Raw genomic sequence first — 19,308 nt, forward strand, 5'->3', positions numbered from 1 at the left:
CATGTGGCTCTAGTGCGCTCGTGGACTAAAACACAAGCCCTAGAAGCAAAGAAGCACCTAGTGCATTTTGAGGCCTCTTTTTTATTAGAATATATTTTAGGCAGCATGCCAGGTTTGAAGAGGCGTTGAGGTATCAAAACAATGGAAACCCACCAGAAGTGACCCCATTTTGGAAATTACACCCCTCAAGGAATTCATTTATGGTTTTTGTTATAATTTTGACCGCACAGTTTTTTCACAGCACCTATTTGAATTGGGCTGTGAAATGAAAAAAATGATATTTTTTCCAATAAGATGTCATTTTTGATCAAAATTTCTTATTTTCACAGGGAACAACATACCCCATTTTGTTGCCCAATTTGTCCTTAGTGCGGCAATACCCCATTTGTGGTGATAAACTGCCGTTTGGGCCCATGGGAGGGCTCAGACGGAAAAGAGCGCTATGTGTTTGTTGGAGTCCAGATTTTGCTGGATTGGTTTTCGGGTGCCATGTCGCATTTGCAGAGCCCCAGAGGTATCAAAGCAATGGAAACCCACCAGAAGTGACCCCATTTTGGAAACTACACCCCTCAAGGAATTCATTTATGGTTTTTGTTATCATTTTGACCGCACAGTTTTTTCACAGCACCTATTTGAATTGGGCTGTGAAATGAAAAAAATGATATTTTTTCCAATAAGATGTCATTTTTGATCAAAATTTCTTATTTTCACAAGGAACAACATACCCCATTTTGTTGCCCAATTTGTCCTTAGTGCGGCAATACCCCATTTGTGGTGATAAACTGCCGTTTGGGCCCATGGGAGGGCTCAGAAGAAAAGGACCACCATTTGGCCTACTGGAGCTTTTCTGGTGCTAAGTCATGTATGCAGAAGCCCCTGAGGTACCAGTACAGTTGAAACCCCCGAGAAGTGACCCCATTTTAAAAACTACACCCTTAAGACATTCATCTAGAGGTGTAGTGAGCATTTTGACCCCACAGGTACTGTGTAAAAGATAATGCGCAGCAGATGGTGCAGTGTGAGATTTGCAATTTTATATATGTATATGCCATTTCAGTGTCCAATATAGTGTGCCCAGCATGCGCCACCGGAGATATACACCCCTTAAATTGTAATGTGGGTTCTCCTGGGTACGACAATACCCTACATGTGGCTGTTATCAGCTGCCTGGGCATACGGCAGGGCTCAGAAGGGAAAGATGAGGGCGGTAAGCTGTGCGGAGTGCATCAGGGTAAATTAAAAATCAAGGGATGTATGATACATTTTAAAACAATCTTTTATACAGAGCCCTGGTTTTTCGGGACACGTGTCACATTGGTATATTGTGACTTTCCTTATCCCCCTCTTATAGCAGACTCTGCACCTCTTTTGACTCTTTCCCTTTCCACCGGTTTGGGGAACTTCTCCTGGAAAGTGTTGCCCTGGTACGATGCGTGTGGCCTCGCTTCCAGAAGTACTGGGTGCCCCCCCTTCCTGGTCCCTAAAGATTAGATCTTGAAATTCCAGGAAAGTTCCCCTCTGGCCTGCACATCGACGTAGCACATACGAATTGTACAAAGCCATCTGTATGATGTGCCCGGCCAGCTTCTTATACCACACCGCATGGCGCTGTAGGGCTTCAGGACTTGATTTGACAAGTCCATCCCTCCCATGTACCTATTGTAGTCCAGGATGCAGTCTGGTTTGGGGGTGGCCTTTCCTTCATATATCCTAAACCTGTAGGTATACCCTGATGCACTCTCGCAGCTTATACATCTTCACGCCATACCTTGCCCTCTTACCTGGCAGGTACTGGCGGAATTGAACCCTCCCTTTAAAATGTACCAGGGACTCATCAATAGAAAAACACTTCTCGGGGGTGTATGCTTGGGAAAACCGGGCACTGGAACGGTCTAATAGGGGTCTCCGTTTATACAAACGGTCAAAACTGGGGTCATCTCGGGGTGGGCACTGCTCATTATCAGTATAATGCAAGAAGCGAAGTATTGCCTCATTTATTTATTTTTTTAGGTTCCAGTTCATTTCTGAAGTTGCTTTGAGGGGCCCATATATTAGAAACCCCTATCAAACACCCCATTTTAGAAACTAGACCCCTCAAAGTATTCACAACAGCATGTAGAAAGTTTATGAACCCTTTAGGTGTTTCACAGAAATTTAGAGCAAAGTAGAGGTGAAATTTACTCTTTTTATACCATTTTTTTTATAACACAAAAGGATTTATCAGAGAAACGCAACTCAATACTTATTGCCCAGATTCTGCAGTTTAGAGAAATATCCCACATGTTGCCCTCGGGCGGTAATGGACTGAAGCACCGGCCTCCGAAGCAAAGGAGCACCTAGCGGATTTTGAGCCCTCTTTTTTATTAGGCACCATGTCCGGTTTGAAGAGGTCTTGTGGTGCCAAAACATTGGAAACCCCCCAAAAGTGACCCCAATTTGGAAACTAGACCCCTTGAGGAATCCATTGTAGTTTTCATGGGGTGCATGCGGCTTTTTGATCAGTTTTTATTCCATTTTTAGATGGCGTGGTGACTAATAAACAGCAATTCTACTATTGTTTTTGTATACTTTTTTTTTTACAGCGTTCACCGTGCGCTATAAATGATATATTCACTTTATTCTGCGGGGCGATACGATTACGGCGATACCAGATGTTTATAGTTTTTTTTTATGTCTTATGGCGTTTGCACAATAAAATACGTTTTGTAAACAATCCTTCACTTTTTGTGTTACCTTATTCTAAGAGCCAGAACGTTTTTATTTTTCAATCAATAAAGCCGTGCGAGGACTTATTTTTTGCGTAACGAACTGTAGTTTCGATCAGGACCATTTTTAGGTACATGCGACTTTTTGATCTCTTTTTATTCCATTTTTTGGGAGGTGAAGTGACCAAACAATTGTGATTGTGGTACGGTTTATTAATATTTTTTTTTACGGCGTTCACCGTGCGGGATAAATAACAAAATAATTTTGTAGTTCAGGCCGTTACGGACGCGGCGATACCAATTATGTATAGTTTATTTGTTTGTTTATATATTTTTATTAATAATAAATGACTGATAAGGGAAAAAGTGGGACTTTTACTTTTATTACTTTTAAAACTTTTATTTTCTTATTTTTACACATCTTTTTTTAACTTTTTTTTTACTTTATTACTTTGTCCCACTAGGGGACATGAGGGCAGGAGGCCCTGATCGCTATTCTAATACACTGCACTACATGCGTAGTGCAGTGTATTAGAACTGTCAGCTACTCACTGACAGCAAGCATAGTGGGTCCTGACGTTGTCAGGACCCACTAGGCTTCCGTCTATGGCATAGCCGGACGCCATTGTTTGGTGTCCGGTTGCCATAGTCACCATCGCCGGCCGCTGTCGCGTAGCAGGCCGGCGATGGCAGCTTAACCCCTAAAAAGCCGCGATCTCTATAGAACGCGGCTTTTAAGGGGTTAATCAGCGGGGACACAGCGATCGGTCCCCGCTGTAGGAGCTGTGACAGCTGCTGAACAAGACAGCAGCGTCACAGCTCCTGTATGTGTCGGGAGGACGGCCGAAACGGCCGTTACTCCTGAGACGTACTATTACGGCATGGAGCGCGAACGATACAGCTGCCATGACGTAATAGTACGTCAAGGAGCGGGAAGGGGTTAAAGGGTTGAATCACTTTCTGAATGCTGTTTTGGATACTTTGAGGTGTGCAGTTTTCAAAATTGGGTGTTTTATGGGGGTTTCTAATATATAGGGCACTCAAAACCACTTCAGAATTGAACTCGTCCCTGAAAAAAATAGCTTTTTGACATTTTCTTAAAAATATGAGAAATTGCTGCTAAAGTTCTAAGCCTTGTAACGGTCTAGAAAAATAAAAGGATGTTCAAAAAACAATGCAAACATAAAGTAGACATATGGGAAATGTTATTAGTAACTATTGTGTGGTATTACTATCTGTTTTACAAGCAGATACATTTAAAATTGGAAAAATCATAATTTCTTCACATTTTCTCTAAATTTTCGTGTTTTTCACAAATAAGCAATGAATTTATCAACCACATTTTTTCACTAACATAATGTACAATATGTCACGAGAAAACATTCTCAGAATTAATTGGATAGGTAAAAGCATTCCAGAGTTATTACCACATAAAGTGACACATGTCAGATTTGAAAAATTTAGTCTGGTCCTCAAGGCCAAAATGAGCTGGGTACTCAAGGAGTTAATATTTTATAAGTAGAAATCACCAGAAAATTATTTTAATAAGGTAAAAAATATTGTGTGACACATCTGATGTGTTTATTAACATTTTAAACTATACAGCAAAGATGGCAGTCTGACCCATCACTACATGACTCTCTTTATGCCATAGCCCACCAGCCCCAGCTCCCTACACCTGGGCAACCACATCTTACTCCTCTTTGTTGCTCTATACAAAGTAGGAGACGGGCATGAGGGAAATGTAATGGTTGTAGAGGTGGGAACACATAGAGCATTAATCATGTCAAGGAGGTGTTAATTGCAGAAGGGCAATGAAGTGAGTGAATTTTTGGAAAGCATTAGGGCGACAAGTGCATTACTAAGATTAAGAAGCGATTTCTGCGATATATACGAAGCCTGTTTAGTCAAAGCAAGTAGTTTTGGTTATATTGTGTTTTATCCAGTTAGAATCTTAATAAAAATGTAATACTCAATGGCCAGTCAATAGGCCTGGGTCTTAAAGAGGTCCTATCACCTCTCCTGACATGTCTTTTTAAGTAAATACTTGAATTCCCCATGAAATAACAGCTTTGAAACATACATATTTACTTACTGTGGGTATAAAAATGGGGGTTGGCTACAGCTTTATTATAAGTATGGGGGAAACTTTGTCCGTAGCTAGCTACGGATGGAATTTGTTGTTCTTCAAAACACCGTCACTTCGCATGCCCCACAGCCGCGGTGGGCACGTCTTTGTTGATACGTCAGGTGACTGTTCTCCTATTATCTCCTAACTTGAACGGACAATGTCCTTCCACACAGCCACAGGAGCTGGATGTAGCCCTACACTGATCTCTTACCCCCCAACTGCCAAAAGAAACAGAGCACGTTCTATGGCATCCTGCAGGCCAGACAAGACCATGTCCAAGCCGATGTCATTCAAATGAACGCCATCCTGTAACATCAACTGCCTGTTGTCGCCCTCTTATTGCCGGTGCCCGCACATGTCGTGATACCCTCATGTTGACTAGGTGCTGAGCCCTCTCAAAGGGCGCGTGGTTTAAAGCGTAACTAAACGTTCGATCAACTTTTTATTTTCTAATAGCATGTGTAATATAAATATATTTTGTAATATACTTTGTTAATGAATTTGGGCTCCTTTTTTTTGTTATATGTGTTTTAAATGGCCACTCTGACACTTTTCTACCACATTTTATTTCTTGTATTTCTCCTGTTGCTAGCAGAAATTCGTACACCGTTTGAATGTATAAGTGTACAGATTTTGCTGCCTAGGAGTACGGGTGGGTGGTGGCCCTATCCTGACGTCAGATGTGCACGCCCCATCGTGACGTCAGGAAGGTCTTTCCGCCTCCATACACTACACAGTTCTCTAGCAGCAGAGCGCATGGAAGAGACTGTGTGCACTGGTCTCTCTGCCTGGATGATTCTCCCCCTTCCCTCCGGCAAAGAGTCTCAGGACACTGTAATCTGAGCTGCTAATTAACATCAGACAAGACTAGGACTGCTCTGTCCGTCGTCGTCCCCCCAAGCACCCTGCAGTCCTGTCTTATCTTCCCTGCACTTGTAAGGGAAAGTGAAAAGAAAAACTCTGATTCCTTTCTTCTGGAGTGTGCAGAGATATTTCCATCTCTGTATATAATGTGTTGTGCTGTGCATAGCTCAGTAAACGCTCACAGTATTATAGTTATACCTCAGAGTTCACTGCCCATGACAGATACAGACAAATCACACACAGTAAGACACACCCCTAGCAACTGCCAGAATCAGGAAGTGTGAGAAAATAGATGTGGACCGTTTCACAAGAAAAAAAACCTGCAAAAAAGGTACTTGAAGTGAGAAAAATTGCTAGGAGTAATGAAGTCACATAGAGGGACATAATAGCAGTTTAAAGGGGTTGTCCAGGGAAAAATTTTTTCCTAAAAAGTGTCCCCCAGCCTTGGTTTGCCTTCCCTAATAGCCCCTATTAAACTTCTAACCAGTTTCTGTTTGATTTCCATCGTCACTGCTGCTCTTTCTGTTTGTTTACATCCCTTACTGTCTGTTTCCTGTCTTGTAACCCACCATAGCCATGATCCCCTGTAATGTAGATGTTACCTGCAGTCCTATGTAACACCACAGATAACACACTGATAACTCTCTGATTACAGAAAATGTGGTATATGTTGCCTTCAGTCCAATGTATCATCACAAATAACACAGTGATAACTCTCTGAGAACAGATAATGTAAGAGACAAACACATGCAGAGACACAGACAGACACACACACACACACACACACACACACACACACACACACACACACTGTAACATATACACATACAAAGACAGATGCACACCCTGTATTCACACTACACACACACACACACACACACACACACACACACACTGTAACATATACACATACAAAGACAGAGGCACACAATGTATTGACACTACACACACATACATACACACAAACACACAGACACTCACCATGTCTCCTTGCTGACAGCATCACAGGTCAGGACGGGCTTTGGGCGGAGCTTCCTCTCTGCTTCTCGGCACAGCAGAGCACAGAGTAGAGGCAGATGCTGGAAGGCTGCAGCACGGGAGTGGACCTGTCCCCTGACCTGAGTCATCTGACCTCATGTCACTGACGCGAGGTCAGGTGACAGGTAAGGTGACTAGACTGGTCCACTCCCTGGCCGTCACAGACTCCAGTCAGAACGCAGTAATTTCCTGGCTCTTCCTAAAGCTGCTGCAGGTGTCCGACCTGTCAGCAGCGATCAGCTGCTCTTCGGCGCGGGGGCGCAGCTGATCGCTGCTGACAGGCGCCCCGTATATCGGACACCTGCAGCAGCTTTAGGAAGAGCCAGGAAATTACGGCGTTCTGACTGGGGTCATAGGCGCGCTCACAGTGAAAAGCTACATAGGCTGGGCGGGCAGTAATCAACCAGCACACGCCGAAATGACACGTCACCAGTGACGTGTCGTATCCCATCCGAGGTCTCTCTGGGGCGAGACCATGTGATCGGGATACGACACGACAGTGGAGGAGCCTGAAAAAGTGATGTCAGAAGTCATGTGATCCGAGGAAAAGAACAGCCAGAGCGGAGAACAGAAGCAAGATTGCACGGGTAAGTATATTATTCAACTGTAAATATGTGTAATGTGTGTTTAAATTTACTGGGAAAAAAAATCTCGGACAACCCCTTTAAATATTGTTTTTTTGCAAAAGTTTAGCTACGCTTTAAGGCACTGTTCCACAGAAATTAAACCGAGAAAGAATACCACATGTATGTAAGGTCATACAATTAACCCATAATCATATGGGAACCCATATATTATATATAAACCTTCCGAAACTTCCCTTAACACTATAATAAAGAATACCCATCCAATGTAGAGAAAAATTCTTTATTAAGACACAAAAACCGTTTTACATACCGTTTAAAAACACATGTACACAAAGTACAATAAGAGGACAGTGTATATCATAAGGCAGGGCATATATGGTCGTAACCTAGGTCGATATCTCTAAATGTCATAACATACCTTGTATGTATAAAACCACTATGTGCACAACAGTTACTCCTAAAATAAAGCCACGATGATACCAAATTAATGTCTCAATTAGTACTTATCCAAACTAATACCATGTACAAGAGACCTCACCCACCATAAGCCATCGTAGCTGCTTATACACTGTTTAACACCCCAACGCGCGTTTTGCACCTGGCTTAGTCAGGGGGTGCTGGATCAGTGTAGTAGGAAGGTTTAAGTAGTCAACTAACAGCTGAATTTGAATTAGACCCCATTTCCTTACAGTAAAGATGTTTGGCGCATGCAAGAGCAGAGGCTGCACCTCAATAGCGATGAACGCAGTGTCCAGAAGTGAGTAGTGCGCACAACCCAATTCCACATTGTGCCATGAACTACATCACTACATTCATGAGTCGGCTGCAGCCATGTTAGGTGCTGGCACCGATAATAAACAATGCTAGAAAACAAATGTAAAGAGTTACTATTCACCCGACCATGTATAGGAATGTGCAGTATACAATAAATGTAGAGGATGTCAAACAATAATGATTAACCCCTTTTCACGTCGGCGTAGTCTAAGTCCTGCACGGGTCTCCCGTGCAGGCTGGAGCCGGGGCTCCCGTGCAGGCTGGAGCCGGGGCTCTGCTGTCTGGTGACAGCTGGGCTCCTGCTCCAACACCCGCGATCAAAGTTTAACCTGTTAAATGCTGCCGTCAATAGCGACCACGGCATTTAACTTGTTTACAGAGGGAGTGCGCTCCCTCTGTCACCCACCGGCGGCCCGCAAATGCAATCGCGGGTCTCCGATGGGGTGTCATGGCAGCCGGGGGCTTGATAAAAGCCCCAAGGTCTACCCTGGGCATATGCCTATTAGGACGCGCCGGAGGCACGTCCTAATAGATTGCCTGTCAGATTTACACTGACAGGCAATAATGCTCTGGCATACGAAGTATACCAAAGCATTATAGCAGCGATCTGAAGATCGCACAGTAAAGTCCCCTAGTGGGACTAATAAAATAAGTAATAAATGTGAAATAAAGATTCATAATAAAAATTACAGTAAAAAAAAATAAATAAAAAACATTTTTTTCCATAAAAAGTGGTTTTATTTATTAAAAGTGTAAAAAATAAATAAAAGTACACATATATGGTATTGACGCGACCGATATGACTCAATTAATAAAGTTAATATGTAATTTAAACCGCAAGGTGAACACTGTAAAAAAAAAACGCAAAAAACAAGGGCGAAATTGCAATTTTTTTCCATTTCCCCCCAAAAAAGTCATAATAAAAATTAATCAATAAGTCCCATGCACCCCAAAACAGTACCAATCAAAACTACGTCACATTCTCCAAAAAACAAGCCAAAAAAATCACTACATTGATGGAAAAATAAAAAAGTTACGGCTCTTGGAAAGCAACGATGCAAAAACAAATAATTTTAGTTCAAAAGTGTTTTTATTGTGCAAAAGTCGTAAAACATAAAAAAAACCTCTACATATGTGGTATCGCTGTAATCGTACCGACCCATAGAATAAAGATAACATGTTATTTACACCGCACAGTGAAAGGCGTCCGTTTGAAAAACGCATAGAACGATGGTGGAATTTCAGTTTTTTTTTTATAATCCCCCCCCCCCCCAAAAAAAGTTTATAAAAATGAATAAAAAAATTATATGTATCCAAAAATGGTGCTATTAAAAAGTACAACTAATCCCGCAAAAAACAAGTCCTCATACAGCTATGTAGACGAAAAAATATAAAAGTTATAGCTCTTTGAATGCGACTATAGAAAAACGAATAAAATAGCTTGGTCATTAGGGCCTAAAATGGGCTGGTCACTAAGGGGTTAATAGTAGCCACAGAGGTCCTACTGTATAGAACGGCCCCCACTGTTAGGGAACATAATCAGTGTTGGTATATGTATCTATAAACCCCAATCCCCATGGAGGTCATCGCACACAGAGCGACCCTTATCGTACGGAGAACATAATTATGATTATTGCCAATACATATCTTTGCTAAATAAATTAGAAAAAGGAGACACGGCGCCACAAAAGGACAAATAAGGATCTTATAGGATAATGAAAGGAGGATGGATGCGACAATTACGCTCACCTCGGGTGATGGACACCATAGGTGTCAGAAAGGCTTGACAAGCTGCAGCCAGGTCCACATCACAGCCAAACAAAGTTTGCTGTCGATCTGTAGTGCGATTGAAAGTGAAGAAAAACTGGACCACCGGCGCTGCTCGGATAAAGATATTACACGACCATCTTGGTAGGTAAGGTAGATAGAGGACTTTATTGTTAACAGGGCTACGCGTTTCGACGCCGAACTGACGTCTTCCTCAGGCCAATGCAGACTGTGCGGTTCCTGCCTCATTTATACATCAGGGCAAGGAAAAAGACCGCCAAAAGAAACGGGTCAAAGGTCACATAAACAACGGATACAAAACAATATTGTAAATTTTAAAAACATACACATATAGTGATTCGGTATAAGAAGGACAGAAGTAGAAAGGGTTTAGAAGATGTTTTATGTATTAAAAATATATACTGCTTGTGTCAGAATAGTCTGACAGGTCATTACGGAATTCCACAAAAGAATCTCTTGGGATCAAAATGTTAAGTTCTGTATATACGTCTGACTGTAGATACAAACGGTCCCATAATTAGTTATAGGTATAGATATTTTCTGGTTTTGGGAAATGCTAACATAAAAACAATAACGACCAAAGGACTGCTGCGTCAAGCGTCCTTGGTTACCGAAGAACAGAAATACTACGGAGGCCGTGGGAGGCCAAAAGGCTTTCAATGGACCGCATGTTGAACCGCATAGAAACGCGGTCCTCAACAGTGAAGAGTCAAAGGGAGACCAACGCTCCGGAGGTGGTAAGTAACAAAGAATCGTAATGAAAAAACATTTAAAAAGTTATAAATTGATAAAAGCCCTTATTCTTTACAAATAAAATATGAAATTTATAAACCAGATATTCTTTATCTATATTATCTACCTGAAATAAGGGCTTTTATCAATTTATAACTTTTTAAATGTTTTTTCATTACGACACACAAGATTAAAAAAAACAGAGATTGACACTCACTAGTCATTACAAAAACGGAGCAAAACTTACCATCTGATTTAACCCCTTGGGAAAAACTGTCTGTAGGCTCATAATCGTTTTACAGTACATTCATGTTGGGCAAGGGCTTTTTTAATATTACCACCTCTACTTCCCAAAGATATTTTGTCAATACCCCTAAACTTCAAGAGCCTCCAATTATCTGGATGATGTTCTCGAAAATGACGAGGTATTGGTTTCAGTTTCATAAATTTTTCGGGGTCATCCGTCTTTGTTTCCTTTTTTGTCCCTCACATTCTCCATAATTCTTACACTAAGTTCTCTTGATGTAAGACCGACATATATCAATCTGCAGGGACAAATCACATAATAAATCACGACAGTTGAGCGACAGGTGATGTTGTGACAAATCATGTATTCCCTTGACCCTGAGACAAGGGACAAGATAGACAGCGCCCTCTGTAGATGCTGCCACAGTGCCCTCTGTAGATAATGTCACACACCCCTAGATAATGCCACAGTGCCCTCTGTAGACACTGCCACACACCCACCTATAGATAATGCCACAGTGTCCTCTGTAGATGCTGCCACAGTGCCCTCTGTAGATGCTGCCACGGCGCCCTCTGTAGATGCTGCCACGGCGCCCTCTGTAGATGCTGCCACGGCGCCCTCTGTAGATGCTGCCACGGCGCCCTCTGTAGATGCTGCCACGGCGCCCTCTGTAGATGCTGCCACGGCGCCCTCTGTAGATGCTGCCACGGCGCCCTCTGTAGATGCTGCCACGGCGGCCTCTGTAGATGCTGCCACGGCGCCCTCTGTAGATGCTGCCACGGCGCCCTCTGTAGATGCTGCCACGGCGCCCTCTGTAGATAATGTCACACACCCCTAGATGCTGCCACACTGCCATATATGGACATTTATGTCGGGCTTGCTTAGAGCTGGAGTCCCAGAGCAGAGCTTCTTCTAGCACTCTGCCTGGGACTCCAGATGTGCTCCTGACATCACTGTCCAGCTCTGCGGAATCCCTAGCCATCACTGTTCATATGTGGACAGTTGTGTCAGGGGATTTCACAGAGTCCCGGAGCGGAGCCTATACTAGCGCTCTGCCCGGGACTCCGCTCTGGGGAAGACCTTGACAACGCTGTCCATATATGGACAGTGATGTCAGGGAATTCCACAGAGTCCCGGAGCAGAGCCTGTACTGGCGCTCTGCCCGGGACTCCGACTCTGGGGAAGACCCTGACAACACTGTCCACATATGGACAGCGATGTCAGGGAATTCCAAAGAGTCCCGGAGCAGAGCCTGTACTGGCGCTCTGGCCGGGACTTCGCTCTGGTGAAGACCCTGACAACACTGTCCATATATGGACAGTGATGTCAGGTAATTCCACAGAGTCCCGGAGCAGAGCCTATACTAGTGCTCTGCCCGGGACTCTGTGCTGGGGAAGACCTTGACAACACTGTCCTGTATTAGCGGCTCTGTGTCCCGCAGGCCACAGACAGCATCAGGGGCCGCATGCGGCCCGCGTGCTTGAGGCCCCTGGTGTAATTCATATGAGGCATATTTTTACATGCTGAATTTAAAAAAGTCTTGTAAAAAAAGAAGTGACATGTCACTTCTTGGAGCGTTTCACAAGCTTATTTTTTATTGACACTACAAAAAATGCTTGCAATAATCAAAAACACTTTTTCAATAAACTCCAAAAACGCCTGGATTTAGAGGCTGTTTTCTCTTGAAATCGCCCTCTTATATTGCTGCCTCAAACATGTGAACATACCATAAAACTTTATTAAAATCTGTTTGTTGGGGTGTTGCAAGTGTTGGTGCAACTTATGTGACTGCTCTAACAGGATGGTGGTAGATATCAGGGTCGAGTTGAGGGATGGCTAATTAGGAGATGATGAAAAAAAAAAGAGAATAGGTACCCTAAGCATGGTGTCTAAGCAGAGCAACTCTTAACCCCTTAAGGACGCAGCCTAGTTTTGAGACAAAATTGCAGGTAAAAGTAGATCTTTTGATGGCGCTGCTGTGTGGTGAGAATGATGTGGAACGAAGTCTCGAGGTATTCGTAATAAGTTCAATTTATTGAGAGTGGCTACGCGTTTCAACGATGAACAATCGTCTTCCTCAGGCCATCAGACGATTGTTCATCGTTGAAAGGCGTAGCGCCACACAGCAGCGCCATCAAAAGATCTACTTTTACCTGCAATTTTGTCTCTACCTAAGCGGTCCCATCTTGGACACCGACTCGGATCTGGCAGCAGCACTGTGGATATTATACGCTTTGAAACCTCCGTATTCTGGTGAGCATACTCTTGTCATTGTCTCCTCACCCAGATCTACTGATCTACACAAGGTGGCGCCGTCCTTTTTGTTCTTTATTGCAGCCTAGTTTTGGCCTTAAGGGTCAGAGCCCATTTTTCAAATCTGACATATTTCACTTTATGTGGTAATAATGTGGGAATGCTTAAACCTACCCAAGCGATTCTGAGATTGTTTTCTCGTGACACATTGGGCTTCTGCTTGTAAAACAGACGGTTATACCACCCACAATAGTCACTAGTTCAGATTTCCCATATGTCTACTTTAGATTGGCATCGTTTTTTGAACATTCTTTCATTTTTCTTGGACGTTACAAGGCTTAGAACATAAACAGCAATTTCTCATATTTTTAAGAAAATTTCAAAAGCCTTTTTTTTAAGGTACCTCTTGAGTTCTGAAGTGGCTTTGAGGGGCCTATGTATTAGAAACCCTGATAAAACACCCCATTTTAAAAACTAGACCCCTCAAAGTATTCAAAACAGCATTTAGAAAGTTTTTTAACCCTTCAGGCATTTCACAGGAATTAAAGCAAAGTGGAGGTGAACTTTGCAAATTTAATTTTTCTGGCGGAATTTCAATTTTATTCATTTTTTTTTCTGTAACACAGAAGGTTTTACCAGAGAAACACTACTAAATATGTATTGTCCGGATTCTGCAGTTTTTAGAAATGTCCCACATGTGGCTCTACTACGCTCGTGAAATAAAACACAAGCCCTAGAAGCCAAGAAGCACCTAGTGCATTTTGAGTCCTCTTTTTTATTAGAATATATTTTAGGCAGCATGCCAGGTTTGAAGAGGTGTTGAGGTGCCAAAACAGTAGGAATCCCCCAATAGTGACCCCATTTTGGAAACTACACCCCTCAAGGAATTCATTTATGGTTGTTGTTAGCATTTTGAGCACACCGTTTTTTCACAGCACCTATTTCAATTGGGCTGTGACATAAAAAAAATGACATTTTTTGCAATAAGATGTAATTTTTTAGCAAAATTTCTTATTTTCACAGGGAACAAAATGCTCAATTTTGTTGCCCAATTTCTCCTGAGTGCAGCAATACCCCATTTGTGGCAATAAACTGCCGTTTGGGCCCATGGGAGGCCTCAGAAGGGAAGGAGCGCGGTGTGTTCTTTGGAGTCCAGATTTTGCTGGATTGGTTTTCGGCTGCCATGTCGCATTTGCAGAGCCCCAGAGGTATCAAAGCAATGGAAACCCACCAGAAGTGACCCCATTTTGGAAACTACACCCCTCAAGGAATTAATTTATGGGTAATGTGACCATTTAGACCCCATAGTTTCTTCACAGAACTAATTTGAATTGGGCTGGGAATGAAAACAAAATTATTTTTTTCAAATATGTAGTTTTGGCTGAAAATTTCTTATTTTCACAAGAAACAAAATACCCCATTCTGTTGCGCAATTTGTTCTGAGGGCCGCAATACCCCATTTGTTGTGATAAACTGCCGTTTGGGCCCATGGGAGGGCTCAGAAGGAAAGGACCACCATTTGGCCTACTGGGGATTTTCTAGTGCGAAGTCATGTATGCAGAAGCACCTGAGGTACCAGTACAGTTGAAACCCGCAAGAAGTGACCCCGTTTTAAAAACTACACCCTTAAGGCATTCATCTAGAGGTGTAGTGAGCATTTTGACCGGAGACCTACACCCCATAAACTGTAATGTGGGTTCTCCCGGGTATGGCAATACCCTACATGTGGCTGTTATCAGCTGCCTGGGCACACAGCAGGGCTCAGAGGGGAAAGACGAGGGGGGATAAGCTGTGTGGAGTGCATCAGGGTAAGTAAAATTGGGGTAAATTATAAACCAAGGGAATTTTTTTTAAAACACTCTTTCATACAGAGCTCTGGTTATTCGGGACACGTGTCACATTGATATATTGTGTCATCCCTTATCGCCCTCTTATAGCAGACTTTGCACCTCTTTTGACTTTTTCCCTTCTTGCCAGTTTGGGGAACTTCCCCTGGAAAGTGTTGCCGCCCTGGTACGATGCGTGTGGCCCCGCTTCCAGAAGTACTGGGTGCCACCCCTTCTTGGTCCCTAAAGATTAGGTTCTTGATAATCACCTCTTGAAATTCCAGGAAAGTTCCCGTCTGGACTGCACATCGACGTAGCACGTACGCATTGTACAAAGCCATCTGTATGATGTGCACGGCCAGCTTCTTATACCACACCGCATAGCGCTGTAGGGCTTCAGGGCTTGATCTTACAAGTCCATCCCTCCCATGTACCTATTGTAGTCCAGGATGCAGTCTGGTTTGGGGGTGGCCTTTCCTTCATATATCCTAAACCTGTAGGTATACCCTGATGCACTCGCACAGCTTATACATCTTCACGCCATACCTTGCCCTCTTACCCGGCAGGTACTGGCGGAATTGAACCCTCCCTTTAAAATGTACCAGGGACTCATCAATAGAAATACACTTCTCGGGGTGTATGCTGGGGAAAACCGGGCACTGGAACAGTCTAATAGGGGTCTCCGTTTATACAAACGGTCAAAACTGGGGTCATCTCAGGGTGAGCACGGCTCATTATCAGTATAATGTAAGAAGCGAAGTATTGCCTCATTTATTAATTTTTTTAGGTTCCAGTTCAGTTCTGAAGTTGCTTTGAGGGGCCCATATATTAGAAACCCCTATGAAATACCCCATTTTAGAAACTAGACCCCTCAAAGTATTCACAACAGCATTTAGAAAGTTTATGAACCCTTTAGGTGTTTCACAAAAATTTAGAGCAAAGTAGAGGTGAAATGTACATTTTATTTTTTGTCAGAAAATCCTCTTTATACCATTTTTTTTATAACACAAAAGGATTTATCAGTGAAACGCAAAATTAATACGTATTGCCCAGATTCTGCAGTTTTGAGAAATATCCCACATGTGGCCCTCGGGCGGTAATGGACTGAAGCACCGCCCTCCGAAGCAAAGGAGCACCTAGAGGATTTTGAGGCCTCTTTTTTTATTAGGCACCATGTCCGGTTTGAAGAGGTCTTGTGGTGCCAAAACATTGGGAACCCCCCAAAAGTGACCCCAATTTGGAAACTAGACCCCTTGAGGAATCCATTGTAGTTTTCTTGGGGTGCATGCGGCTTTTTGATCAGTTTTTATTCTATTTTTAGGTGGCGTGGTGACTAAAAAACAGCAATTCTACTATTGTTTTTTTATTCTTTTTTTTTTTTACTGCGTGCACCGTGCGCTATAAATGACATATTCACTTTATTCTGCGGGGCGATACGATTACGGCGATACCAGATGTTTATAGGTTTTTTTTTATGTCTTATGGCGTTTGCACAATAAAATACGTTTTGTAAACAATCATTCACTTTTTGTGTTACCTTATTCTAAGAGCCAGAACGTTTTTATTTTTCAATCAATAAAGCCGTGCGAGGACTTATTTTTTGCGTAACGAACTGTAGTTTCGTTCAGTACCATTTTTAGGTACATGCGACTTTTTGATCTCTTTTTATTCCATTTTTTGGGAGGTGAAGTGACCAAAGAATTGTGATTGTGGTACGGTTTATTATTATTTTATTTTACGGCGTTAAATAACAAAATAATTTTGTAGTTCAGGCCGTTATGGACGCGGCGATACCAATTATGTATAGTTTATTTGTTTATATATTTTTATTAATAATAAAGGACTGATGAGGGAAAAGGGGGGATTTTTACTTTTATTACTTTTAAATCTTTTATTTTCTTATTTTTACACATCTTTTTTTAACTTTTTTTTTACTTTATTACTTTGTCCCACTAGGGGACTTGAGGGCAGGAGGCCCTGATCGCTATTCTAATACACTGCACTACATGCGTAGTGCAGTGTATTAGAACTGTCAGCTACTCACTGACAGCAAGCATAGTGGGTCCTGACGTTGTCAGGACCCACTAGGCTTCCGTCTATGGCATAGCCGGACGCCATTGTTTGGTGTCCGGTTGCCATAGTCACCATCGCCGGCCGCTATCGCGTAGCAGGCCGGCGATGGCAGCTTAACCCCTAAAAAGCCGCGATCTCTATAGAACGCGGATTTTAAGGGGTTAATCGGCGGGGACACAGCGATCGGTCCCCGCTGTAGGAGCTGTGACAGCTGCTGAACAAGACAGCAGCGTCACAGCTCCTGTATGTGTCGGGAGGACGGCCGAAACGGCCGTTACTCCCGTGACGTACTATTACGTCATGGAGCGCGAACGATACAGCTGCCATGACGTAATAGTACGTCAAGGAGCGGGAAGGGGTTAATGGCTGTTCTCTATATGATGATAATGGTCACTGACAGTGATCATGCCACCCCTGATGCGTGGCATCATCTCTGAGTGCCTCTGCACCTGGAAGTCACATATTTAACACCACATTGGGGTATAGGGGGCCCTAGAAATGACCTGCTGGTTGTTGGATAATTTCAAGGGCTTAAATCTCTAACCCTCTGATTCAAAATGAGCCCAAAATACCATCTCTAGCTGTGATTTTGGGCTCCTTTTGTGCTTTTATAGCCAGGCTGCGACGGTCTCGTCGCTGACCAGAAAAGTCTGACTATCATGTCACTAGCAGCATAAGGATAATGTAGTAGCATATGAAATTAAAATCCATTAATTTTTATAAGCTTTTTATTATAAAAATAACTCTCAAAAAAGAAGAAAGGCACTTTTACACGGGCCAATTATAGGGCAAACAAGCGTTCACAAAATGCTTGTTCCCGATCATTGCCCTGTGTTAACAGGGCAACAAACAGCCAATTAACAAGCAAACACTCGTTCATCAGGTGATTGTATAGTTTATGTAGCCGAAATATAATCGTTGTCGGCAGCACATATCACTGTGAAAACAGGAATACATGCTGCCGACATGATAGAGATGTATGGAAATGAGCTATCGTAGTAACGAGCGCTCGTCCCCATACATAGCTCCTTGTCAAAGGAGCAAACGTGCTCCGATCAATGAGCTGTCTCGTTGATCGGCGCTCGTTTACATGGCCCACTTTGGGCCGTGTAATATTAAGGTGACCAGTGAATGGTGTTTAAAAAAAAATAATGCTTTACACTGGTGATGTTTTTTTTTTCATTTAGTATTTATTTCTAATGGTATCATAGTTTGTAAGACTGAGAAATGACACATATTTATCCAGTTCGGCCTATTATTCTGCAATGTGATCTAAAGAAAGGCAAAACCCAGTCTCCTCATTTTATTAGGGAAACGTTCCTTCTCAACTCCAGTATGGCAATCCGTATAAATCCCTGGATCAATGACTCAATATAGCACAATTTAATATGCAATCTTGTATATCCCCCAACAAAAACAAAGATATTTATGAATACACCTACATAAAATAACTGTCAGATAATTGATGATTAAAATTAGCTGTATCCTTTAAGGGGTTAATATTTCTAATGTTTATTTTCTTTCTGTTTTAAAAAATAGTCATACAGTGAAACCTATTTTGCATTTCCTCTTCGTGATAAAAGAAAAACGTACAACCTCTTTCACTGTCGAAGCACCTTCTTGGTAAGATACCTATATATTTTCTCTTAAATAGAAGATATTTCAAATAACACTGTTATTTTTATATTAAAAGTATGTTGTAAGCATTTGCTAATATACAGTGAACGAAATAAGTATTTGAGCCCTTGCTGATTTTGTAAGTTTGCCCACTGTCAAAGACGTGAACAGTCTAGAATTTTTAGGCTAGGTTAATTTTACCAGTGAGAGATAGATAGATTATATAAAATAAAAAAAAACACAAAATCACATTGTCAAAATTATATATATTTATTTGCATTGTGCACAGAGAAATAAGTATTTGATCCCTTTGGCAAACAAAACAAGACTTAATACTTGGTGGCAAAACCCTTGTTGGCAAGCACAGCAGTCAGACATTTTTAGTAGTTGATGATGACGTTTGCACACATGTTAGATGGAATTTTGGCCCACTCCTCTTTGCAGACCATCTGTAAATCATTAAGATTTCGAGGCTTTCGCTTGGTAACTCGGATCTTCAGCTCCCTCCATAAGTTTTCGATGGGATTAAGGTCTGGAGACTGGCTAGGCCACTCCATGACCTTAATGTGCTTCTTTTTGAGCCACTCCTTTGTTGCCTTGGCTGTATGTTTCGGGTCATTGTCGTGCTGGAAGACCCAGCCACGAGCCATTTTTAATGTCCTGGTGGAGGGAA

The 19,308-nt window shown here is 42.4% G+C and overlaps 1 protein-coding gene across 4 annotated transcripts in view; it reads left to right on the plus strand.

The window, feature by feature from the left end:
* The window catches only part of PGAP1 (post-GPI attachment to proteins inositol deacylase 1), a 734,955-nt gene that overhangs the window by 302,421 nt on the left and 413,226 nt on the right, over window positions 1-19,308 (plus strand). For all 4 annotated transcript variants that reach the window (XM_075830035.1, XM_075830037.1, XM_075830034.1 and 1 more), the window contains one exon: window positions 18,558-18,641. In XM_075830035.1, the coding sequence (XP_075686150.1) occupies window positions 18,558-18,641 (84 nt within the window). The remainder of the gene's footprint in view (window positions 1-18,557; window positions 18,642-19,308) is intronic.

This window comes from Rhinoderma darwinii, chromosome 6 (assembly GCF_050947455.1).
Source record: "Rhinoderma darwinii isolate aRhiDar2 chromosome 6, aRhiDar2.hap1, whole genome shotgun sequence".
Classification (NCBI taxonomy): domain Eukaryota; kingdom Metazoa; phylum Chordata; class Amphibia; order Anura; family Rhinodermatidae; genus Rhinoderma; species Rhinoderma darwinii.